The sequence below is a fragment of the Lycium barbarum genome, chromosome 11 (assembly GCF_019175385.1).
Source record: "Lycium barbarum isolate Lr01 chromosome 11, ASM1917538v2, whole genome shotgun sequence".
In the NCBI taxonomy this organism is placed as follows: Eukaryota; Viridiplantae; Streptophyta; class Magnoliopsida; order Solanales; family Solanaceae; genus Lycium; species Lycium barbarum.
The window spans coordinates 10423876-10450361 of NC_083347.1; the positions used below are offsets into that span (position 1 = coordinate 10423876).

Genomic DNA, 26486 nt, shown 5'->3' on the forward strand with positions numbered 1-26486 from the left:
TTCCTAAACATTGACTAGTTTTGTGAAGTATCAACTAAAATTACTATAAAAAGTTAGGCAACAAAAAATGACAATCTACTTTCATTTGATAGGTTGGCCTAAATTTATTGACTTCTCGATACACAATCGAATCCTCTTTTTGATGACTAAATGCGTGTCTAGGTCTAGCTCATATATAATACTACTCCGGCCTTTTTCTTTTGTATTGAGGTTCACCGAAATAAGCAAATATACTATTTCAACAAAAAATAATATTTACAAGGATTTCAATCGAGATACCTGAACAAGGCATAAGTTCAGTCCCGAATTCTTGAATTGAGTGTAGTGGATGGAGAATTCATTTCATCTTTTTAAAGCAAAATAATTTTTTAATATTCGTGGTGTTCGATGGAACTAACGTATCTATTAAAATAAAATTACTGAATTTTTTAGGTAACAAGAAATGATTCAGCTTCCACAATTTAAAAGCTATTGAATCTTTTAGATAATTGAACTTTAATCCTACTTTTTTTAGCACATGGTTTTGTTTCTCATTAAAATTTCAACCTTTTGTGACTTGGTGTCTATTGTTGCACCATTCGTTCTTCCACGACGAAAACTTAGTGATTGGGGCAATAACTTATATTTTTATGTCAAACTTTTCGCCTAATTTGTTGTTACAATTATGTGCATGATATTGACCCATGGTGAAGTTGATTAAGATGTTTCAGTTTATAGCAATTTTTCACATTGCTTTATCAAGGTAGGTTGTGGGTTTCTATCTTTGCTAGGAAGCAAGTATCTATCCAACTTTTTTTTTTTTTGGCGGGGGTTAGTAACACTTTTGATCTTTTAGTTATTTGTAAATTTTGAGTTTATTCATTATGATATCTCACTAAGCATATTTCATTTAAATTAATTGAAACTTGCATTTTTATTTCCTTTGTTTGTGAATATTAACAAATTTATCATAATTATCAACTGTTTCACCACTTAATTAGCTAGGTGTTATGTTAAGCTTTTATTGTTATTTCACATTTGACGGTAATTTATTTTTAAAATAGTAATATAACAGATTTTTAACATAAAGGGCAAAAATATACATTCAATTAATTGGATGTTAAATCCTTCAAATATTAAAGAATTAAAAGTAGTAAAATTTATCAAACTGAGGGACCAAAAATGCTATTTGACCTTTTTTTAGAAACCTAAACCACTTATTATGTGATGTAAGATGTGATTCCCTGCTAAGGTTACCGTCTAGTGATATCGGTAGGAGTCTATCACACAATAAAATATGAATTCTTATTGTTTACCTTCGCTAAGTCTCCCACACAATAAATTTAGATTTAATTCTGATTGTTACCTTCCTTATTTTCCTTCCTGAACCCCAATATAATTAAAATTATTTAATTTAATTGCAGTTGATTATATACATGTTGGCTTTAAACATAAATGAAAAAAAAAAAAAAAAAGTGGCAGGGGTTTATTAGGCTTCTAAATGAAAGGGACATGAAATCTGGTTTTGGTGCTTAATCAATTAGTCCATAAACACTGTTGGGATTTCATCTAGTACTTGATTAATTTAGTACACATGCATGTGTCTGTTGCTACAATGCAATGCAGACAGAATCTACTAGTTCAGTAACTTTTAAAGAACAAATTGATGACCCAAATCAATTAACACGTAAAGGAGTATGAAAATTATAATAATTTTGTTTTTATCATTTTTGTGTATTTATCTCATTTTGAAGTCCACATTCTTTAACTATTGGCCCAGAACGTACGTTTTGTATCGTGTTTAATTAATTACAACGAAACAAAAAGACATCACTTTCACACCAACCCTTTTTACTGCTCTATTATTTATGTTATCCTATATCATTCATGAAACCAACGTTAATTAAGATTTAAACAACCAGTTAAAAAGCTTGCTAATAAGGACAAACTAGCACAAACTACTTAGTTTTGCTAATTACAATGATTAATTAGTGGATTTTTATGTCTTTAAAACTGTCGGTACGTCCCTATGATGCTTGTGAATAATAATTGAACACATTCAGCCCCACAATGGTTTGTTTTTGTTTTTGTTGTTGTCATAAGTGGTAGTAATGGCTTTCCTGGAGATAATAGCTTTCTTTTCATTTGAAAAGTATGCAATTATTTAGATCGCAACCTTTTTTTTGTTAATGAAGAAATTTATATTTATTCCGCTTCGATTTATGTCACATTCTTTCCTTTTTAATTCATTTTAATTAAAAAAAGAATGATATATTTCTACATTTGAAACTAATTAACCTTATATTTTTCATTTTATCCTTAATGAAAAGTTTTTATAATCACACAAATGCATTTAACGCCATGAGTTTCAAAAATTTTAAGAACACAAGTATCAAAATTAGCCGATATTATGTCACATAAATTGTGGAGTATTTGAAACTGAATGACCAACCTAATGCGATAAGAGTCATAGAATCAATAATAGATGATACGTAAGATCCAATTTTGTTGACATGTTAGATGTCCAAAGAACATGATTAGGAGCTTATAATCGTGGTTTATTTTAAGTCAGCAGTCCTGGGAAGACACCTTTCTGATTGATTAATGACATAAAAGACAAATGAAGATGAATATGGAAAACATAGCTAAAACAGAGAATTAGTAAGACTTTTCACAAATGAGTTAAATGTTTATTAAATACCAAATAGTAACTTATTTTGAATGTTGTGGGGCTTGTAGCAAATCTATATATATATAAAAAAAAAAAAAAAAAAAAAAAAAGGTACAAACAATGTGGTTATCAAGTGGCAAGCTAATAACAAGTCACATGGCAATTTTAAGACAACCACTTGACACTTTTAAGACAAAACTATTTAAATGATGTAATAATTAACAATTAACTAATTTAATATCCACTTTATTATGAATATAAAAAATATAAATCTATGAAAATATTCAAATTTCAAAACCTTACGTAGAGATATAACAAACCCAAGAATCCTAGAATATATGTACCCTAATCAGATGTTAAATTTGAATTTAATTTGGAATTAAATATTTTTTTGAATTCGAGTTGAACATAAAGATATTCTAAAGTTGTAAACCTAAAATTTAGTTGAAGATAAATATATTCTAAAGTTTAAACATTAAATTTAGAACGTAGGCATGATTAAAATTAACATTCGGTGTATAACAAAATTTTCTCAATTTTCTTTTTAATAAGTTAAATAAAAAGACCTTTTGGGCGCACATGTTTTATCTTTCCACGATAATTGAAGAAAATATTTTCAAATTTGAACTAAAAGATATAAATTTAAACAAAATAGTAGTAGCAGTGGTGGAAATAATAATAATAGTAGTAGTAGTAGTAGTAGTAATAATAATAATAATAATAATAATAATAATAATAATAATAATAATAATAATAAAATGATTATAAAATCCTCTACATAAAACTCCCGTGCCATTTAAAGAATAATATTTCATAGTCCGAAACTTAAGGAATATATATGTTGCATTGTTTTTGTATAACACGACAATGATGGAAAAAATGATGAACTATTTTGAATTTTAAAAATCTGAACTGATTTGAAGGATATCGAATTGAGATAAGAAAAAAATTGAATTTGAAATTAATTTTGAATCTGAATTTAAAGATAAAGTATTTGGATTGAGATTAGAAAAATGAAGTTTAATTTAAATTAAAAGATAAAAATATTTAAGTTGAGATAAAAGAAACTTTAAATGAAGATAAAGAATTTGAATTGAGGTAAAAGAATTCAGAGTTTGGATTTTAATCCACAACTTAGATTAGATAAGATTTATCTTATTTAACCATACAACATTATCATATCACATCTTAGCTTATTAGATTAGCATAGCAGCTTTTTCAAATTTCAAATGCATAGCAATACACTTATATATAAATAATGGAGTACAATAGAAAAGAATGAATTACGTGCAGCTCTTTCTTCTCTCAGTTTTATTTTGCATTGATAGTTAATCTATTATATGATACTCCATATATACATATTAGTTCTAACTTATGAGGTTCATGTTTTTCTTCGGTGCAATTTTATTTTGTGAACTTATCTTGATTATCGCGGTTTTACAGGGCTACAAGATCGAAAGGAACAGAGGCAGATCCTGTGTGCGACTTCTAAGGTTCTTAACACTGAATTCATTGTACTTGAAAAAATAATTTAGAAGTAAAGTTTACTGTTTTCTGAAATATATTTTTCACTTATATAATTATATTTCGGATCTAAATATTAAATTTAGCCAAGCTATAAAATTCTAAGCTTCGCATGTCACTGCTTGAGAAGGCCTAAATCACCTTATGATAGGCAACTCTCGACTGATAGTCAAGAAAGTAACAAAATTTCACAAACATTTATCATCGTAACACAAACTTCACCATCTATTTTTTGTTTTGTTTTTTGGGATAAATAAGAATATGCAGATAATTTTTATGATAAAATATTAAAATTCAAAATCAATCGTCCAGATGGAAACTAAGAAGTTAATCGGTAAAGGAAATCTTAGGTTGCAATCCCAGTTGAAAAGTATGCATGTGCATAAGCCATTGTTAGAGGATACCTCCGAGAAATGAAGATTATCAATATGCGCACCTAGAGATACCTATATATATATAGTTGAACAATTTTGAAAAGTATATAGTTATATTAGAATTTAAGTTATATTTTTTGGATAATAATTTTACAACCCCATTAATTTTATGAAGTGCTGATGATAATTTTCAAATCTGTTTAGTGTTAAAAAAAAATTGAAGTGATCTATCAGTATAAAATATTCTTTTCAACTTTTTTTTCTTTTCAACTTAAATATGTAGAATAAAAGATAAGGATATCCTAGAGTTTTATCTTTGCAAATATATATTGTGTTTTTAAAAAATATTTCTAACAAACAGATATGATATGATATTATATTTGAATTTAAATTAAATTTTAAGTGGGATGAAATTTCAACTCCAAATCATTGAATTGCTACTAATAATATTGATGTATTTGTTTTGGTTAATGTTGTCTTAATTAACAATTCCTGTAATTTACTTGCCTAGCTAGATTTAAATTAAATTTGATTTTTTACATAATATGAGGCTTAAGGAGTTGAAATAGTTGTTAACAATGCTTTTTCCAGTGGCTTAAGGAGCATATGCCGTGGCTTAAGGAGCATATGCCCTCAACTACTTTCTTTATTAATGTATGTGTATTTATTATCTTATCCAATTATCTTCTTTGTTTTAGTTTATTTTGGTGAATTCTTTTCTTATGACTTGGATGTGATATATTTGTTTTTGCTATTTATTTATCTCAAATGTTTCTTTTACGCAATAATTTAAATGCAAACAAGTCTTATTGACACTCTTCACAGTAACACTAACCAAGCCAACTAAATCAATTGTGAAACATTGAATAAAAGGTAAAATAAAATTAGTTTTCAACTTTTATTTTTTCTTTGTTATCTCCGAGGAATATTGGATACATATAATTCAAAAAACGTTTTTGATATTCACTAACTACTAAGATAGATCTTTGAGGTTCAAGTATTGACGTGTTATCATCTTCAGTGTTCTTCATAAACTCAATGCTAACAATAAAATCACCAATTTAAAGCGAAGGAGGCAATAAAAAAGAGTTTGAAAAAAGAAGAAGAAGGTAAACTAAAGTTTTGGGCAAGAAATGATGATACTATTATAAAAAAGGAACATATATTTTCTCCGAAAGATATATAGGCAAGAATGGAAAAACAAGTGAATATTAAATATTATACGAATAGAAGTTAAGCGCAGTGTAAATATAAGGAAAGAAATTAAGATTTGATAATGGATACATGATAATATATATCTGTTCATACTTTTTTCACTTCAAGTTCATTCATTTGTCAATTGCTTAAGAATATTTTTTCCTTATTCAATGAAATTTAAATCTTTTTGTTGCTTTGCTATGTCACGGAATATGTGGCAGTTATATTGATTAATTAATTATAAGGAGATCTAATAATGTTTCAATCACATAAAATGATATTAAGTCACGTGATAAATTAATTTCCATAATCACATGTTAAGTTTTGGTAATATTTATGGACTGCAATGCGATGACGTGGGGTGTAGTTAATTTTTTATAATGTATTTATATATTAAATTTGATTTGAAATATAAATATTTTAATTGAGTGTTGTTGGTTTTTCATTTAATTAAACGACAAAAAATTCATTTAGTATAAAGAAGAAATGAGATAGAAGTAATAATTTGTATTGACTTGAATATTGATATTTATATTGTTATTTTTTTACAGAATATTCATACAGATTAAAATGGGTAAATAATTAAAAATAATAATTGTGAAAGAAAAACGTTAGAGGTTTGGTTACCATGAATAATATATTTTCAAACTATATCATTTTTTGAAATTCATCTAAAGTGTAGTATAAAATCATTACAGAATTGTTATAAAATATATATTTTAAATAATTATTCTTTTATATTACAAGCATTAAATATATGCTTAAAACGTTTTTGTTCCCTTTCATTCTCAATTAAGTAAATGGAATTTGAAGTTTTGGTTGCTATTATCAAAATTACTTATACGAACAAATTTTCTAATTAAAATGTTATTGTGCTCAATTATCAAAAATACATAAGTTGAAAAATTATTTTTCATATTTTTTACTTTGTTTATTCTATAAATAAGTTAAGTCGGTACTTTCGAATACTGTATTTGGGATAGTTGTTGCTTATGGAAAAAAAAGGTTGGGAGGGGGGGGGGGGGGGGGGGTTGAACGTGGGGGCTATTGAAAAGAGAAAAAATCATAATATTTAAAAACTAAACAAGAACATGTTAATAATTTAGAGGGTAGGAAGGTAAAAGTTTAATAGAGATTTGTGGTGGGGGTGGAGAGGGTGGGGGTGTTTGACTTTTAAAGCTAAATTAGAGGGAAGAATGATTTTTACCCGTAAAAATGGTGATATAATTTTGATCAAAATAAATAAAAATATTATTATTTAAAGATTTTGTTATTGAGTAGGTTGCATAAAAAATTAAGTTGAGAATTGAATCTTCTTGAAGTATTAGATGATCCAATGTTATTAAACAACCCAGATTACAATTTGTCATAAATACATTGTTCAATATTTTTCGCGCATCGCGCGGGTACGAATACTAGTATATAAAAAAAAAAAAAGAGGTACAAGCAATGTGGTTAAGCCAAGTGGTAAGCTAATAACAAGCCACTTGGCAATTTTAAGACAAAGTTAATGAGAATTAGGACAAAGGTTTTTATAATTATTATCAAATTCCTTAATTGATGAATTAATTTTATAACTGAAAATAAAGTTTTAATTTTTTAATATAAAGCTAGCATAATTACCTAAAACAACTACTCATCTTTATCATTAGCATCGTAATTTTAGGACTTTTCAAATTCAAACTATCTCTTTTAAAAACAATTATTTATTAATCAATGAAATTCTATTTTTTTTTCTATTGGTATAGTAGAATACGTAAATATATATTTTCACGGATATGAAGACAACTGTGATAGAAATAAATACCAATTTTATGCTTTTACGTTTATAACTAAATAAATATTTGCTTGAGCTATGTGATTGAAAATTTAATCTTAAGCAATTCAAAATATTTACTGTAAGTATCAAATGTATTTCAATAAGCCAATTAATGATATTTTATAAATAAGGAAAAAAGGTAAAGACAAAATAAATAGAGTGGAGAAAATTCACACTTCATAGTTAAGTTGGTCTTTCAACGGAAAGACATAATTAATATAAAGGACAATGATAAGGAAGAGTGGAGAAAGATAATGATCATTGTTTAAGAGATGAGTTTGAATAGATAGGAAAAAGAATCAGTTTTCAATAGGAGTGTTTCTCTATTCAAATTCAAAAAAATTGGATGTTTATATCTTTTTCTTTTTGCCGTTACCTTTTTTCAAACCATCATTTAATAATAATTCAAAATTAATATTAATAATGTAATAATATGTGTGTGTGTGTGTGTTAGGCATCACATAAATCATATATGTTATTTAATCAATTTTTTTGTAAAAATTATTACTTACAAAATTAAATATTTACGAAGCTACTGTCTAAATATTTGTAAGACATACGAGTATTTTGATTTGATTTAAATCCATCCAAATAGTATCTCCAACATAATTTGCACAATTGTTTTAGAGAGAATAAATTGAGTAATATTTACATATACTTCTAGAATTATGGTTTATTACTAGATGAATGTAAATTGAAAAAACTTAAGATATTATCTGAAGTCAAAGTATATCAAGTACTCCGCATACATAAGTTACGAAAAATCTGGCAGCACTCCGTGCGTGTTAATATATTCCGTATTTGAATAGTCAAATATGAAATTTTTGTTAATCTTATCAGGTTTGCTCTACCTATCTAAAACTTATCTGTTATCTAAGTTTGAGCTGAGAAATAAATCTTTTGTAAATTTAAATTGCAAATTTAAATCTTTTTAAATTATTCATCATTATTGTACTTATATCAATTTGAATTTAATTTAAAAGTAACTTTGTTCCTTTTAAATTGAAGATAAATATATTTTCTTGATCCTTTGTCATACTTATATGCAATTTAAATTTGAGTTGGAATTTTAATTGAAGATGAATATCTTTTAAATTCTTTATCATTATCGTACTTATTTGTAACTTGAATTTGAATTGAAAAGTAAATCATTTATTGATAAACCTACTTTTTTTTCCTTCACTATTTAAGATTGAATACATTTTCGATTTTGAATAGTTTTTTTTTTTTTTGAAGGAAGACTCACTGGAAACTCATTTAGCAAACAAATGTTTTGTTTTTCGTGATTAGACATTATGTTGTGGAAAAATGAGTTTAACATGAGGTCACCCTCCATTCTTTTACTGAGATTTAGCTATCATCTGATTTTAGTTTAGTGTATTTAGTGAATAGCATATAATCTGCTTCCTTTCTACAACTCAATTCCAAATGCAAATTTATAACTGCAGTGCTTGAATTGTAATACAATATTTTTAACAGTTACAATAAATTATATGTACTGTGTTTTGATTTCAGGAAGTAGCCGATCGGAGAGGCAAAATAATTACATGTTAGATGTACAAACAATCTCTTTTGCTTTTGCCCAAAATTTGAAATATCGCGGAAGTTAGGTTACCCTACATGAAGAGTAAGATTCTGATGATTGCTCTAAGTATTTTTGTGATTTATGCAAAAATTGATATCACCGTGTGCATATAATTTTCAATATTTGTTTTTCTTCATTTAGAAATTGTGTTTATATAAATCAACTGCATTAGCTTAAAAGTGTAACGCTAACATATTTATGAATACAAAATACTCGAATAATTTATATGGTTTCACAATGTTAATAATTACTCCTTATACCAAAAAAAAAAAAAAACATAAGAGAGTTTGTGAGCCGTGGTGATGTTTAATGGCACAAGCAAGGTGGATAGATCGGTGTATATTAATATGCATCAAATTCAAGTAAGTTTTAAAATTTCATCTTCCCTCTTCAATTTTTTTCACCTTGCTATATTGACAACTTTTTCAATGTAATCTTCATTTAATAATAAAAAAAAAAATTAGATCAACTTCGATTCTTAATAGGAACTCAATTTATATATTAATTGTTTCCTCAAAAGCTCTTATTACTTTGCTATAACAATGACTTACTTCTCAAAATATATTTTTTCATAAAAATGTAATTAATTAATTAAAATTGAAAAATAAAAGGATTACGTATCATAAAAAATGATGATCTTTCAAGAGTGAAAATGCCTTGAATTGAGCAGTACATCCAAGCACGTTTATATGGTAAATTCTTAATCTTTAACATCTTTAATATTTAGTTTAACAAGTATATTGGTAATTATTTAGGAAAATAGTAGGATAATTAGCTCGATTCATACTTATAAGTTTTCCACATTGAATGAGTTATTACTAGTCGTGGTATAAGAAGGGTTCTTTTTTGTTTTTCTAGCCGTGGTATATCTTATTTTTTGTTTCATTTTATTTGTTGTAATCTTCTCTCTATAATGCTAATATTTGTATGCATATTACAAGTGTATGCATGTCTTTTCCTTTATTATTACTTTAAATAAGTTTTTTCCTAAAATAAATTGTATTTGCTTTGGTAAATACGACGTGATTTTAAAAAAAAAGTAAAAGAAGAAGAATTGCATGCAATTAAAACCTATGTGTTCTTGAATGTACACGAGTATATATGAATTAAAAAATTGTAATGGTGATAATAATTTGATGAAAAATATGTCTTGCACGTATGAATATGTTTGTGTGGATTTAAAATCAAGTTCAATCCGTCATTTTGCTTTCAATTCCTATCACTCTATTAAAATTACAAAATGAGAATGTCAAATTAGAAATGTGAAGGACTTATACCGTCATTTACAAGGGGAAGTGACATAAAATAAAATCCATGACTATTTGCTGGTCCATTATTGTAGCAAGAGAATAAGTAAATGTTCGGAGATCATGCAAACTGGAGGAGGGGGATGCGGGGTGGGGGGTGAGGGTGTGGGAGTTGGATTAGATGATGTTATTTATTGAGAAAATGCGTAAAATTAAAAAAAAAAAAAGAGAGAGAGAGAGAGAGAGAGAGAGTGAGAATGAGTTATTGCTCAAAATGCGTAAAATTAAAAAAAAATAAGAGAGAGAGAGAGAGAGAGTGAGAGTGAGAATGAGTTATTGCTCATAAAAACTATATAATGAATAAGATTGCGTAACGGAAGACTCAATAAATAGAGCCAAAATTTAAAACATGGAGTATAAAGAAATTCAATTACAACATTAAAAATTTATAATATAAATAATTAAATTTCTCATGTGGGTAACTCTAAAACATAGCAGTAACAAGTTCCTTGCTTTTCAAATAACTATATAAAATAAAACCTTTTTTTATAATCAGATGATTTTTTATATGTCATATAACAATAATTAATCAGGATTGTGTAATGAACAAGGTTAATCATCACAAGATGATAATTAACTTTTGTTAAATTAATATAATCTAATGTTTTCAAATAAGTAAAATTCTAATTTAATATTTCAAAAATTTATTAATTTTAAATATGTCAGTGATATATGATAATTTTTTATTATATCTAACAAATAAGCAAATAATTTTCTATGATTAGCTTCATTCGATAGCAGCCGCGCATCGTGCGGGTACGAATACTAGTCATGTCAAACAGACAAACACAACATGAAAATTGCAAAAATAACTAATTTAAAATATTGAAAGGTATAAATCTTTTAGAGGTGAACAAAATATGTTAATACCAAATAAGTTAACATGTACTCCCTCGTCTCAAATTATCTGTCGTGATTTCTATATAGTTGTCTCAAATTATTTGTCATTTTAGAAATTTAAGACAATTTTTTTTTCTTTTTATCCTTATTAGTAGTTGTTCTTAAAGACTACAACACCTCAATAGAGTAAATATTTAATGAAAAAAAATTATATCTTAAGACATAAATGACGGTAAAGTAAAAAATTCTTCTTAATTAATATTTTCTTAAGAGACGTGTAAAAAAAAAAACGACATACAATTTGAGATAGGGAGTACTATTAAATACTACAAACTAAGTTAAACAAGTACTTAAATACCTTCTTCTTCTTTTTTTGCGCAAAATGTCCTTCAAAAGGACCGGCCTTTAATTTTTACCCCTCAAATTGGTGGTCTTTAATTTTTTCCCTTCGCTAAAAGCTCCTTGGTTCCGGGTTCGAACCCCGCCTCAGTCAAAAATTTAAAAAAAAAAAAATTGGCAAGGCATAAGTTGGATTTCAAACTCTACCTTAAGCCAGAGTTTCTGTAACACTTCATATCTTTAAACTAAGCAACGTTTATGATTCAGAGACTTAGAAACCAAGACGGGAAGTGTTGGGATTAGAAATTTTGCTTCAGATCGGTAAATTTGATTTCTACGTCAATTGTACGAGTCGTACATTTATGTACGGGCCGTACTTGAACGTACCTCACAGGAGAAAATCAGAAGTCACTGGAATGTAACATTCCAGGTACGGCCAACATGAATGGGCCGTACTTCTGGCTGTACTTTGTGACCGTATATTTTATATGGGCCGTACTTTCAAGTTGTATCTCGTTCCATAAAAATCATGATTTTTGGAATTTGGCACATGAGGTATACCCAGATTGTACGGGACGTACAATATTGTACGGGCGTACATGTTGCCCGTACATTTGCCCGACTCAGTAAAAGTATAAATACGTGGGTTTAGTTTTTAATCCCACTTTTCATATTCCTAAGCCCTAGCACGAAGTTCTTCTCCTCCTACTATTAGAATACATCAAGGTAAGTCTATATTAAGCATCCCAAGTGAATTCCAACATATATGCTTGAGTATTAAATAGGAATTCATTGTTCTAGACCTAGGGATTTCAAGAAAACACATCACAAGGATTCAAGATTTAGGCTTTTGGGATTCTTCTCAAGTTCAGACCATTAGTTACAAGTTTTGGAGCATTAACATGTATGTAGGGTTTCTATCTACGTGTGGGAACATCATTGTTCTTTCCCATGTCATGTTCTTCCATAATTGTACGAAATTTCACTAAAACTAGGGTTTCCAGCCATATTCATAATTACCTAAGTGAAAGTACCATGATATACCATGTTGTATTATTGCTTCATTTTTTTGTTCTTAACAGTCCACTTTGGTTATTGAGAATTTGTCTGTAATCCATAAAACCCATACATTGCATTTCATGGATTCTTAAATGCAAGATATGAACTTTTATGTTTATTTTCATGAAATTCTACATGCTTCCATATTTTCATACAAGTTATATTATATATCTATTTTCATGTTATAATACAATCACGAATCATGTTTACAATCATGTTTATATTTATACAATTCATGGGCTACTAAGGCAATTATATCCATGTTCATGTTTTCGGAGTTGCACAAATTACCGAGAAGGCTCAGATAGCCTGAAACTACGTATGCTAGCGTAGGATAAGGATTGCTCTGCCCAATTAGGACGATTCCTTCATGTTTACCCATTGCGGGTTATCGGATCCATTCATGTCATGTTCATGTCTTGTACCCCGGCAAGGTACGGGATGGCTTAGCTGATCGGGATCAGACGTCAAGTGCTTATATGGTGGTTACATATCAGCTATACTAATGCTCTCCCACAGATATCTTTACAGGCTGAAATATTTTATTCATGTCAGATGATATTCATGTTCATGTTCAGCTTACAGATACAGTTTCAGTTCTGTTATTTCTTGTCCCATGCTTATTTTATTCAGTTGCTTTACATACCACTACAATTCGAATGTATTGATGTCCCCTTTTATTTTCCTGGGGGCATGCATATCACGATACAGATTTACAGGATGACGGATCAGCTCGTTAGGACCCTGCACATATCAACTATTGGTGAGCCCCATCTCATTTGGGGTTTTATCTTTATTTATTTATTTATTTATTTATTTATTTATTTATTTATTTATTGTTAGTTATGCAATTAAGATATGCCGGGGGCCCTGTCCAGATAAACAATTCAGCAGTTAGACTCATGTTAGAGTTTTTATAGACTAGACTAGTTCAGTTATGCCACGTCAGATGCTCAGAGTCGTATAGCCAGTATTGGCTCGGCATTTAACATATATTCTTAGACTTATGATTATTTAATCTCATGTGTTACTCTCACCACACATGTTTATATTATATTCCGCATCAGTTTATGCCCCATGTCGATTCAGCAAGCCACGTGGTTCGCTTAGTCACATGCAGCCAGACATCGAGTGTCGTGTTACGCGCAGGTTATGGTTAGGGGCGTGACAGTTTCAAATTCTGCCTTAAGACAAAAAAAAAAAAATTACGTTGCTAGAATTTTGCAAACCTCTGCCTTAAAGCCTAACTTTGGGAAAAAGTTAGGCCTTAAGGCCTAATTTCGGGTAAAAGTTTGCCTTAAGGAGCCTTGCGAATCCCAACTTATGCCTTGCGATTTCTTTTTAACTGAGCCTGAATTCAAACTCAGGACTTCGGGATATTAAGCGAAGGGCAAAAATTAAGGATCACCAATTTGAGGAGCAAAAAATAAAGACCACCCCAACGAAGGACGGTCCTGCAAATTTCCCCTTAAATGCGAAATAGTGTGGGATACGAATTGCCCTTCTTTTAAGGTGGTCTTTAAATTTTGCCCCTCATATTTGAAATCTTTAAATTTTTCCCTTTGGCTAAAACCCATGGGTTCCAGGTTCGAACACCCACTCAGTCAAAAAAAATTTAAAAAATCGCAAGACAGAGTTTAAATTTCGCTATGCCCCCACCGGCATACACTTGTTAAGAAATTACCAAAGTTATGTCGGACCCGGCGTACTTATGCCAAGTCTGCCCATAAGGCATAAGTATGCCAGGTCCGGCATAACTTTGGTAATTTCTTAACAAGTGTATGCCGGTGGGGGCAAAGCGAAATTTAAACTCTGCCTTGCGATTTTTTTAAATTTTTTTGACTGAGTGGGGTTTGAACCTGGAACCCATGGGTTTTAGCCAAAGGGCAAAATTTAAAGATTTCAAATATGAGGGGCAAAATTTAAAGACCACATTATGAGCAGACTTGGCATAAGTATGCCGGGTCCGGCATAACTTTGGTAATTCCTTCACAAGTTTATGCCGGGTCCGACATACTTATGGGCAAACTCTTAATGGGCAAACTTTTAGTTAAGCCTTAACTAAAAGTCTTTTCCTAGTTATGCCTTATGGGGCAGACTTTTAGTTAAGGCATAACTAAAAGTATGCCTCATAAGGCATAACATTTCCTTAAGACATAGACTTTGTCTTATAAGGCAAATTTTTAGTTATGCCTTAAGGAAAAGTTCCACCTTATGGGGCATACTTTTAGTTATGCCTTATGGGGTAGACTTTTAGTTAAGGCACAACTAAAAGTATGCCCCATAAGGCATAACTTTTCTTTAAGACATAGACTTTGTCTTATAAGACAAATTTTTAGTTATACCTTATTAGGCATACTTTTAGTTGTGTCTTAACTAAAAGTCTGCCCCACAAGGCATACTTTTAGTTGTGCCTTAACTAAAAGTCTGTCCCACAAGGCATACTTTTAGTTGTGCCTTAACTAAAAGTCTGCCCCACAAGGCATACTTATGGGCAAACTTTTAGTTAAGCTTGTTAAGGAATTATCAAAGTTATGCCGGACCCAGCGTACTTATGCCAAGTCTGCCCATAAGGCATGAGTATGCCTGGTCCGGCATAACTTTGGTAATTCCTTAACAAGTGTATGCCGGGTCCAGCATACACTCGACCCAAACCTTGCCTTGCAATTTTTTTTTTAATTTATGCTTGAGCGGGGGTTCGAACTCAGAACCTCATAATTTCTGCGTGAACGCTCAGGGTTACAACGCGAAAGGCAAAAATTAAAGACCGGCAATATAAAATGCATAATTTAAAGATCACAAATATGAGAGACAAAATTTAAAGACCACCCAAAAGAAGGGCAATCCGCGCAAAAAAATGAATAGAGTAACTTGTTTTGAATCAAGTGGGGCTTGCGGCAAACCACGTCAAAAACAACATGGAAATTGTACAAATTAACTAATTTAAAAATATTGAAAGGTATGAATCTTTTCTGATGTGACAAAAATGTTATTAATCCATATTTACAAACAAAATTAGAATAGAGTTCGTATTAATTCACTATTAGATCTATGGGACTTCGTATCCATCTCGAATATCAACCGGAACAAACCGAATAATCAAAGATTCAAGATATTACATCAGCACATCTTTGCAAACCTTAAATCCAGACAACGAAAAAAGGTAAAAAGAAAGAAATTCCTTTGGTGAAATTGAAAACTCTACCCATAAAACATAACAACCTGTAACTCCAAATCTCCAATCAACCTTTCAACTCTATCGAGAACAGAGGCGAATTTAGGCATAAAATTTGGGTCACGTGAACACATGATCACTCGACTAAACTCGATATATTATGTATATAATTCTGAAAATAGATCTAATATTAGCTGAAGGAACACATAGTTAAATCAGGCTGAGTGGAGCACTGATCAGGGGCTGTGTTTATTTTCTCAAGGTCTCGGTATCAAACCCCAGCTCCTGCATGTTTTATGCTTTTTTTTTTTCTAAGCAGCCTTTTAATTTTCCTTTTTTATATTACTCTAAATCCTTTTTCTTCTATAATTCTAATTCCCAAAATTAAAAAATATGTTTCTTTTTTTATATTACCTCTAATGACTACCCCCCCCCCCCCCCCTTTATTTCTAACTAGCCAAGTTCCAAAAGGCAAAAGAAATAAAAAAATTCCATACACACTATAATGCAACGAACTAAAGGCAAAAGAAATCAAAAAATTCCATTGCTAATAGTGAATTCATCATCTTGAAATCACTGATTCACCTCTAATCGAGAAAGTAATAAAGTGGTACCTTACAACTCCAATCAACCTTTCAATTGTTACTTTGCTATGTACATTTTAAAAGTCCAATTTCTTTTGGCCTTTCCGAATATAAAATACAAATGAGTACTAGCAAAGCCAACTCTATTTTCGTTTTCTTTAACGGCTTAAACTTTCTCATAAGATAGATCTTACATTTTAATATGGTATTGAAGCAAACAAAGATATTGCGTTCGAATCTTATTAATACTATTAGTTATCATTAAAGATTTCACGCTTAACATATAAAATAATCAAGCCATACATAAGAGCGTTATTAATAATTTAAGTTTTTAAATAAAATAATCGCATATAAATCAAATTTGCCCGAACTGAAAGCTAAATACCAGACACTGAGGTAAAAAAAAATAAAAAAAATCCTTAGAATCTTAAAAAAAACAGAGAGCTACTTATTTGAACCGACACAAGATATAGTACAATAAACTAACAGTTGGCAGGTTGGTGTTACTGATTTTCTCATCTCCATACCTAATTATGACGTGAGTAATATGCATGTGTTATTCTGGAAGCTGTGAACTGATGTGGCACAACTTTGTTTTTCACCCAACACTTCACCAACTTAACATCTTTATTCCATGTTTGTTTTACTATTATCTTATCTCAAACACCCTTCTTTCTTGTGTTCCCTAATTTCATGGCATTGCCAATGCCTCTGGAATTTTGTTTATGTTTGTACATAATTAAATCTGTAGGGAAGAAAAACTTAACTAGACAATAAGAGCCTCAAATATAACATTGCAGTTCGAGTGTAACATCTAGATCAATAGGGTGTCGTTCGTGACTATTGCTATACAAATATTTTCCCTATGATGTGTATTATTATATTAACTTTAAGTTATTAAGGTTAAGTTGATTTCGTTAGTGTAAACATTCGATATAATAAATAATGAAATAAAAATATACATAGGTCATTTTGAAAATAACTATTTAATCTCTTTATTGATAGGCCAAAATAGTGTATTGCTGCAGAATACCTATGTTTCACTGTTGTATCAAAATTTTTGTAATAGCATAATGAAACGCCAACTATTACTTATAGCCTCGTGCTATAAAACACGAGATATATGAATTATACGTTATTTTGTTTTTCATAAGATATTCGGGTATCCATTTTGGAGTTTGATTAATTTAAATTAGCATTAAAAATTCTACTTAGGAAGATAAAATATTCCTTACTAAAAACGATTATATTCTCATGGTTCAAACTTCAAAACCAATATATCTAACTAATGATGAAGAATATTTACTCACTCTGTTCACTTTTACTTTTCACTACACTAAAAATAAATTCTCTTACTTGCCCACTTTATCATATCAAGAGAAAGACAATTTTTTTTTCTTGTTTTATCCTTAACTTTAATTACTCATTTTAAAAATCATTTTATTGACTTTAATTACTCATTTTAAAAATCATTTTATTGAGACTATACTCCAATTAATATAGTTATTATGATAAAGTATATACTTCATTTATTAATTCTTAAAGACATGTAAAGTTAAAAATAGACAAATAAAAGTGAACGAGGACATCTAAAAGATGCATACAAACACAATATTACTGAACTTTCCAAAGCTAATGACAGAACATCAACTTGGTGGGCACAATTAAATGTTCAATGCATATTCAAAAAGGGACCATAAATGATAACGAGATTACACATACATTTGATCCCTTACCCTTCTTACTCTTCTTTGTGTTTGTGGTGGTGTTTTTAAAGCACGGATTTCTTTCATCATCACGGAGATCCCTTTTCCTTCCCATCAATATTTTACATAACAAGTAGCAATAATTAGGAATTACAATTTTCCATACAAAATCTAATATAGTAGTACTATAAGACAAGAAGGAATGGATAAATATTTGAAAGTAGTAAAATCTCGACCCCCAAGTAAAAGCTTGGCTCTTTAACATTCTTAAAGTATTATTATTTTACAAGTAATTAACCAGAGATAGAATATAGCACGCTCACTTATGATAATAAGTGTGAAGTTTTATTACTAATAGAAATAAAAGTTTCATATGATACGATACTTAAACGATCATTTTATTCGAAATAATTTTCTTAAAAAATGTGTAAGATCAGCTCATGCGTACTTCAATTAATTAACATAACAATCAGTTAAGCCTACAAGAAAGCAATCCTAAGGTTGAAGCAATTGAACTCGCAACAAATATTATAATTGTGATTTGAACTTGAAGTCGATCTCTAGCTTACTAGAATCTCATGCTTCGACCACCCCTTTTAGAAGGCACTTGAAAATAATTAAAACAACTTTTTATAATAAATATTCTTGGTAACTTAAATTAAAGAAAAGGTAACTAATATGCACCAATAATCAGACTACACTCATCATGTATAAGTTCATTTTTCGGACCCTATACATATAGGTTTCCAACATAGTTTAAATTGAAAGCATCGGGTTTTTATACATTAATAACTATAAGAGGATAAGATTTAATCACGCTTGTTATTTATGTCAAAACCAATTAAATGCATGTAATCTCTCTTTAAATATTTTTTTTATCATTTAATAATGATTAATCAATAAATATTTTTGCATTAATGTACTTCTTAGCGCTATAACAACAATAATAATAACATATCCAGTGTAATCCACGAGTAGAGTCAGATCTTACCTCTACCTTGGAAAGAAAGACGTTGTTTCTGATGTAGACCTTCGATTCAAGCAAAAACACTTAAAAGCAGTTTGGAAAAAAAATAGCGAGGGTGAAAAAGCCATGACAAAATAAGTAAGAGCAGAAATTGAATAAAAGAAACTACAAGAATATAATATTAATGTCATATAAGTTCAATAAGTAATGAGTACAGTATAAAATATGAAACGTAAGCAAGTCATCTACTTTCCTTTTTGAGTTAAATGCATCCCCGCCGCTTGAGTGGGAACTAATTGAGTCGTACATGCAAACACAAAGCTAATGCTGTATTGTATCCACATAAGATACACTCACTATCACATGCACCTAAAATAACACGTAAAGTAGTATTCTTCTCCCTCCGTCTCAATTTATGTGACATATTTTTTTTATAAAAATTAATTTAGCTAGATTTTAAAGTTAAATTAGATAAAATTAACTAAATATTAAAATTTATACTATTATAAGCTGTAACTTTTTTAATGTCGGAAGGGAAAAGTGATGATAGTAGTACTTTGTATTATTATAAGATTAAATAAGTTTATAGGCACATCGGCATATTGTATCTCGTCATTTCTCTTTCAGTGCCAACCCCTCACCTCAAAATTGTCGGTGTTAGATCTCCCTCTTCCCCACGAGCTAGGGTTTCTTCAGATCCACATAATTTCACACCCCCCATTATTATTAAGTATCCCCATTTCTTGATTCTTGAGATTTAGGGTTTTGTTTGTGGAAATGTTGAACCCATTTTGTTTATGATTCTTCTTGAGGGAGAAGAGTTTATGAAGGACAAATTTTAAGAGGGACAATTTGAAGAGGATTAGTTGGGGGCAAATGCGGTTGAATTCTTGAATTGGGATTACACGATTTGAATTTATCAATTGTTTTGTGGGGTTTTGGAATTATTCAAAAAAAAAAAAAAAAAATGCAGCCTGATCACAGAAAGAAAGTGAGATTTTTGTTCTTTTCTTGAAATTTAGCCTGATGAAATTACAATCTTTATCCATATGTTCAATTCGTTGTATTGTTTGTGAATTGTTTTTAAAGATTTCAAATGGTATCCCTTTTTGTGTGTATTTTTTTTTTTTCTTGTGTTTTTGGGATTGAATTTGTTGTGAAATGATTAGGTGGATTACAATGTTATTCTTGAATGATAAGCTGAAAAGTGGGGTCCTTTGTAATTTTTCTATGTAAATTGGATTACTTATTTTGCCCAATAACTGAGATCATGATGTTGTACTCAAGTCTACCACAACTAATGAAAGATTTTCAATCAATCATTTGAAAAGTTAAAACATGCCTGATTGTTAATTAACATACTGTGAAAAGTCATTCTTTAAGCCTGTTGACGGTTTTGTATTTAAGATTATCCTCCTTTTTGACACTTCAATTTTCAGAAAGATTTGTAGATTATTTCCTGCATTGGTTATTCTATTTACTATGGTGAAAAATTGTTTACTTGATTTAAACTAGGTATATTTTGTATGTACTCTATGGTAATTGTATAATCCTCTCACTTTACTTGATAACAAATGGTATTTTGCAACATTCAGGTTTTACTATCCTATATTGTTTAATCATATTAAGGGTGAGTGTTTGTTAAATTCTCTATTTGTATAAATGTTAGTAAATGACATGTCTACTAGTTATGATCTTGTACATTTGATTCTAAAGTGTTGCAAAACTCATAGAATGGAAGAAATATGACAATTATTTATCAGGGATTAGTTGCTTTTAGCTTTAGATGAACAGAGTTGAATGCTTTTCCATTTTATCTGAAATGAATAATCTGATTTTATGTACCATGATGCAGAGTTCTGCAGAGATGGACTTCTTCTCTGAATATGGTGATGCAAATAGGTACAAAATTCAGGAAGTCATAGGGAAAGGAAGCTATGGTGTTGTTTGCTCAGCCATTGACACACACACTGGTGAAAAAGTGGCAATTAAAAAAATTCATGACATCTTTGAACACATATCTGATGCGGCACGGATCCTCCGCGAGATCAAGCTTCTGAGACTTCTTCGCCATCCCGATATAGTTGAAATCAAACATATTATGCTGCCACCTTCTAGGAGGGATTTTAAAGATATTTATGTTGTTTTTGAGCTCATGGAATCAGATCTACACCAAGTTATCAAGGCTAATGATGACTTGACACGTGAACATTATCAGTTTTTCCTTTATCAGTTGCTTCGTGCCTTAAAATATATACACACAGGTAAATCACTCATGTCTCTTGCTGCATCTTCATAGAGTTTTAAGTGCTTATAATATTACACATTATCTTATTTTTTCCCTTGACAAATTTTTAAAAGTATGTGTGTACATGCCTTAATGGGGCACTGATCAACCCTGTTGTCATCTGTACCGGACTAGTCATTTCTTGTGTGCTGTCATAATCTCGATGATTCTTGTTTTGCTGCAGCTAATGTCTACCATAGAGATTTAAAGCCAAAAAATATCTTGGCAAATGCGAATTGTAAGCTCAAGATCTGTGATTTTGGGTTGGCTAGAGTTGCATTCAATGATACACCTACCACAATATTTTGGACGGTAGGTGATACTGAAAGTTAAATATGTTCACATATACTTTCCGCCACCACTCCCCACTCATCTGTTGGACACATTCTATATTACCGACATGTCATATTCATCTCTGTTGGGGCATCCTCTTGTAATAACTTCACTTTTGAAAATTGCAGGATTATGTAGCTACTAGATGGTATAGAGCTCCAGAGTTATGCGGTTCATTTTACTCCAAGGTATAGTTTGAATCTCCTTACACCTTTCATCAATATAATATATAGATCATGCCTCTGTCAGTTTGCAGTAAAAAAGGTGACAGAAGTATGTGAATTCTTCTTTTGAAGAGGATTATAGAAATAACAAGTGAATTAAAGGATTCAAATAGGAATAAAACTTCTTGTTTGTTTGTTTATTTATTTTTCTCTCTAATCCAACTCTTTTTTCATTGTACTTTTAGTAACGGGCACTTCCAATTATATCAGGCAAATGAGTTGCCTGACAAAAAAAAAAAAAAATTAATTTCCCAGAAAACTTAGACATGTGATCAATGAATTGGTTTAAAAAAAGATTTTGTATGTTAGGTGCTGTCACAAGCTAGATGCTTTTCTCACCTTTAATCCGTTGATTTGTTTCCTGCTATGGTTAATAATCTAGCAGTAGGTATCTACTTCCCTTGTTCTCTACTTTCAACTTAGGGTGGCATTGGCCTTAACCATGGCATGGGATAAGTGACATGTATATGCGCACGTGTCGTGTGAAGTTTCTGATTGTACAGCTTTTTTATTCATGGATCAGAATAATTGTTTACATGCTGCACCTGCTGTGAACATTTTGCATTTCACCTTTTATATGGAATTGCTGATTTTTTCATGCATTATGGATATTTTATCCTGTTGTGAGGTTGATCTCCCTTCTTAGTAGAGTGTCAATTTTACTGGAATTTGTTCGTAATCATTGCACTGCATATAGTTTTCACTATATAAATTTTGATGGTTTTCGGCTTGCAGTATACCCCTGCAATTGATATATGGAGCATTGGCTGTATCTTTGCTGAGGTTCTCACTGGGAAGCCGCTTTTTCCTGGGAAAAATGTTGTTCACCAACTGGATTTAATGACTGATCTGCTTGGGACGCCGTCAATGGATACAATTTCTCGTGTATGTGTGTGTGAATTCATACTTTTGACAATTTTCCTCAAACTACCTTTCTCATTAGTCCTTTTTGTTGTTGTTGCAGGTGCGTAATGACAAGGCTAGGAGATACCTAACTAGCATGAGAAAGAAGCAGCCTGTTTCTTTTGCCCAGAAATTTCCAAATGCTGATCCTTTGGCCCTTAAACTTCTTGAAAGGTTACTTGCTTTCGACCCCAAGGACCGACCCACTGCTGAAGAGGTTCGTGGTTTTGTGGTGATCATACTATTTGAACTTCTCTTTTGAATATTTTAGTATATTTTGTTCTCATGCATTGTAATTACTCATTCCCCCCTCTCCCCACCTAAACAAATCAGGCACTAGCTGATCCTTACTTTAAGGGCCTGGCTAAATCTGAAAGGGAACCATCATGCAAGGCAATTTCAAAGATGGAGTTTGAATTTGAGAGACGAAGAGTGACGAAGGAGGACCTCAGGGAATTAATATTCCGGGAGATACTAGAATACCATCCTCAGCTGAGGAAGGATTACATGAATGGTGTAGAAAGGACTAATTTTCTGTATCCAAGGTTATATTTTTTTTCCTAGACTTCTGTTCAGTGGAAACAGCCTCTTGCAGAAATGCAAGGTAAGGCTGCGTACAATAGACCCTTGTGGTCCGGCCCTTCCCCGGACCCCGCGCATAGCGGGAGCTTAGTGCACCGGGCTGCCCTTTTTTTACTTCTGTTCAGTAGTTAACCTGTCTAAACAAATGTTTGTTTTACCGACTAGATATTGCTTCTTCCATGCAGTGCTGTTGATCAATTCAGGAAACAGTTTGCTCACCTGGAAGAGAATGGTGGTAATGGCGTTCCAGTGGTTCCGATGGACAGGAAGCATGTCTCTCTTCCAAGGTGATTATGAGTCCTGATACTCAAATTTCCTCCTCTATATTTCTGTTTAGGAATAAGATCAAACATTTACTTTTATATGACATTTGATATAAAGCATTTGAGTTGACTGGATTGTTGGTGCTATCAAGAAAATCATTTGATGTTTCAGCTTGGGACGTCCCTTGCATGTATTTATGTTGTAATTCTGTGGTAATATGCATCTTCAGATGTAATATATGCATCATACAACATTTGTTGGCTTCTGCAAGGTCTTGTTAAAGATGAACGAGTAGAAATTTTATAGTATAAACATGTTTGTTTGTTGTGATTTGAAGTTAGAAATGATAAAACTGTGATGGTATTGCAGGTCTACAGTTGTACATTCAAATACAATCCCTTCGAAGGAGCAGCCTATTGCTGCCAATATGAGAGACCGGCAAAATGGTGAGGAGTCTTGCAGTAGAAACTGCAGAGATACTGAAGGCCTTGCTAGTAGTCTAACAAGAACCATACAGGCTCAGCCAAGAAATGCCTTAGGTATTTTCTGTCAATCATGAAATCCTCTGCTAGTTTAGATTTCTATAATAATGTGATCTTTCTAATGTTGTTTGTCTGGTTCCCCATGCTTCTATTCAAATCCAACAGCCAAACCAGGAAAAGTTATTGGTCCAGGTTTCGCTTATGATTCCGGAAATAAAGAAAAATATGATCCTAGACCTCAAGTCAGGAATACAGTAGGCCCCCCTCAGATTATGCCTTCAGCATATGGTTACGACAGAAGTGGGGTGGTGAAGCAAGAAAGGCCTGTTGAAACAGATAGGGATATGAATTCTCATGCAAAGCCAATGGCACCATGTGGTATGGCTGCCAAGTTAGCCCCAGATATTGCTATAAACATTGATAGCAACCCGTTCTATATGATGCGAGCTGGAGTGACAAAACCTGATCGTGTTGATGACCGAATTACCATAGACACAAACTTATTGCAGGCGAAATCTCAATATGGTGGAATTGGAGTTGCAGCGGCAGCAGCTACTACTAGAAAAGTGGGGACTGTTCAGTATGGTATGTCCAGGATGTACTAGAAAAATGGCTCAAGTGGTGAATGGTCTTTGATTTTTTGAGATGAACATTTGTTGAGTGGGTGGAAGTCCTTTTCAGAAATGGGGGCAAAAACTTGGCGACAAAAAGGGTATGGTGGATGTACAGGCAGGGGAATCTGCAAGGATCTAGTCCTGTTTTCTAATTGTCAGTTTTTCCTAGTCATCACAAAACACTAAATGATATTTTCATCATGAGATTCATGTTAGTGAAATCAAACTTTGATTGCCTGATGGTAATGTATGTTGGCCATGATCCAGTAACCTTACCCCTCCCCCGAGCAGCGACGCTGTCGCTCTTTCTGAAAAATAGTGAGTGGTAAAAATTAAAAAAATAATTTATCGACGATTGAAGGTACTTTTTTTTTTTTGCCCTTCTGCTAGAAGCATCAATTTCATGATGTTCTTCTAGTTTATCTACATAGCCAGAGAGAGATAAAAAGTAAGGTGAGATATGTCCCTTGATCAAGTTTTCTTTTTGCGATCGTTGGTTAAGTAAATCTCTCTTTATCTTAGCAAGTTACTTCTGTTCCCTAAGAGGCATTTTGTTTAGTCATTCACATCGAATGTTTAGGCATTTTGTCAGTATTTTTCACATCGAAAAATATATGATCAAGAGCGTATAGTTTCCTCTTTCAGAGCTTAAGGGAGTTCTATCCTTCATCCTAAAGTTTGAGGATCAAAGGGTTAAATCACTACAAAATTGTTGATTACACTTTTTTTAGAATGTACTCTTTCAGGGAAAAAAATTATGTAAAATAAAAATATGTTTGGATAATTGTATTCTTTTTTCTTTATTTTTGTGAGTATATGGGAATAGTCATATACTTTTTTCAATTGCTTTCATATGGCTTTGTTCGCCATTTGTAGATAACTCTTTCTCAAACACACATTTTGAATTTTAGATGGTGTACTTTCTGGTGCTAAAGCAACTAAAATTTCTGGACAATGGAGCTCAAATCAAACTTTCTGTGAGCAACTTTGAAGAAGGCCCCAAATGTGTTATTATCCAAGCAAAGAGTCAACAAAGCAATTATTTAGAAAAAGGAAAAAACCAGCACCTGCATTATTTTTGCTGTGGCTCATCACGAAACCTATACTGACCAGACCAAAGAAGAACAGAATTACTGAATGAGAAACCTTCTGTCGTTAGATCAAACAAATTACTTTAGTACGAGAAGCGGAGCAGGGACTATTGAGCCATTAGACAGCTTATTATTATTTTCTTTTCATGTTTTTTAAGACACAGTAAAATATTTTTTCGCTTATATCCATTCACAAATTTGCCCTTCAAGAAATTACACTACAACAATTATGTCCGTTGTAATATACATATCTATTGAGTATTTTTATATTTTTTTTTTTCTGAATAAATATGGGATGTGATATTTTAATTATATAGATATGTTTGTTTATTTTTCATACCAGTAGTATTAGAATTATTTTCGACTTCTCGTAGTTTTTTGTCCTCCAACTGCTATTAACACCTGTTGTTTCATATGCTTCAGTTATTATTGTTGTGGCTACTGTTCGCTGTTCTGAATTTCATGTAAGGCTTTTCCTACTATTTGCTATGTCTTTTTACCGCTATACTTCATTGTTTCAACTGTTTTGATATGCGCTACTTGAGCCGAGGGTATTTCGAAAAATAACCTCTCTACTTCC

General features: G+C 31.1%; 1 protein-coding gene across 1 annotated transcript; it reads left to right on the forward strand.

Moving 5' to 3' along the window:
- The first annotated feature begins 19658 nt into the window (after nucleotides 1-19658).
- Nucleotides 19659-25167, forward strand: LOC132616538 (mitogen-activated protein kinase 20). The gene is made up of 10 exons (XM_060331007.1): nucleotides 19659-20117; nucleotides 20982-21390; nucleotides 21598-21725; nucleotides 21875-21934; nucleotides 22706-22855; nucleotides 22935-23090; nucleotides 23207-23418; nucleotides 23641-23742; nucleotides 24089-24258; nucleotides 24367-25167. The coding sequence occupies exons 1-10, from the start codon at nucleotides 20094-20096 to the stop codon at nucleotides 24804-24806; spliced, it is 1851 nt and encodes a 616-aa protein (XP_060186990.1). The 5' UTR covers nucleotides 19659-20093; the 3' UTR covers nucleotides 24807-25167.
- The last annotated feature ends 1319 nt before the right edge of the window (nucleotides 25168-26486 follow it).

Coding starts and splice junctions, on each gene's coding strand:
- LOC132616538 (XM_060331007.1), top strand. CDS start 20,094: ATGCAGCCTGATCACAGAAAGAAA. Junction 21,935..22,705: donor GCGGTTCATTTTACTCCAAG/GTATAGTTTGAA, acceptor TTCGGCTTGCAG/TATACCCCTGCAATTGATAT. Junction 23,743..24,088: donor AAGCATGTCTCTCTTCCAAG/GTGATTATGAGT, acceptor ATGGTATTGCAG/GTCTACAGTTGTACATTCAA.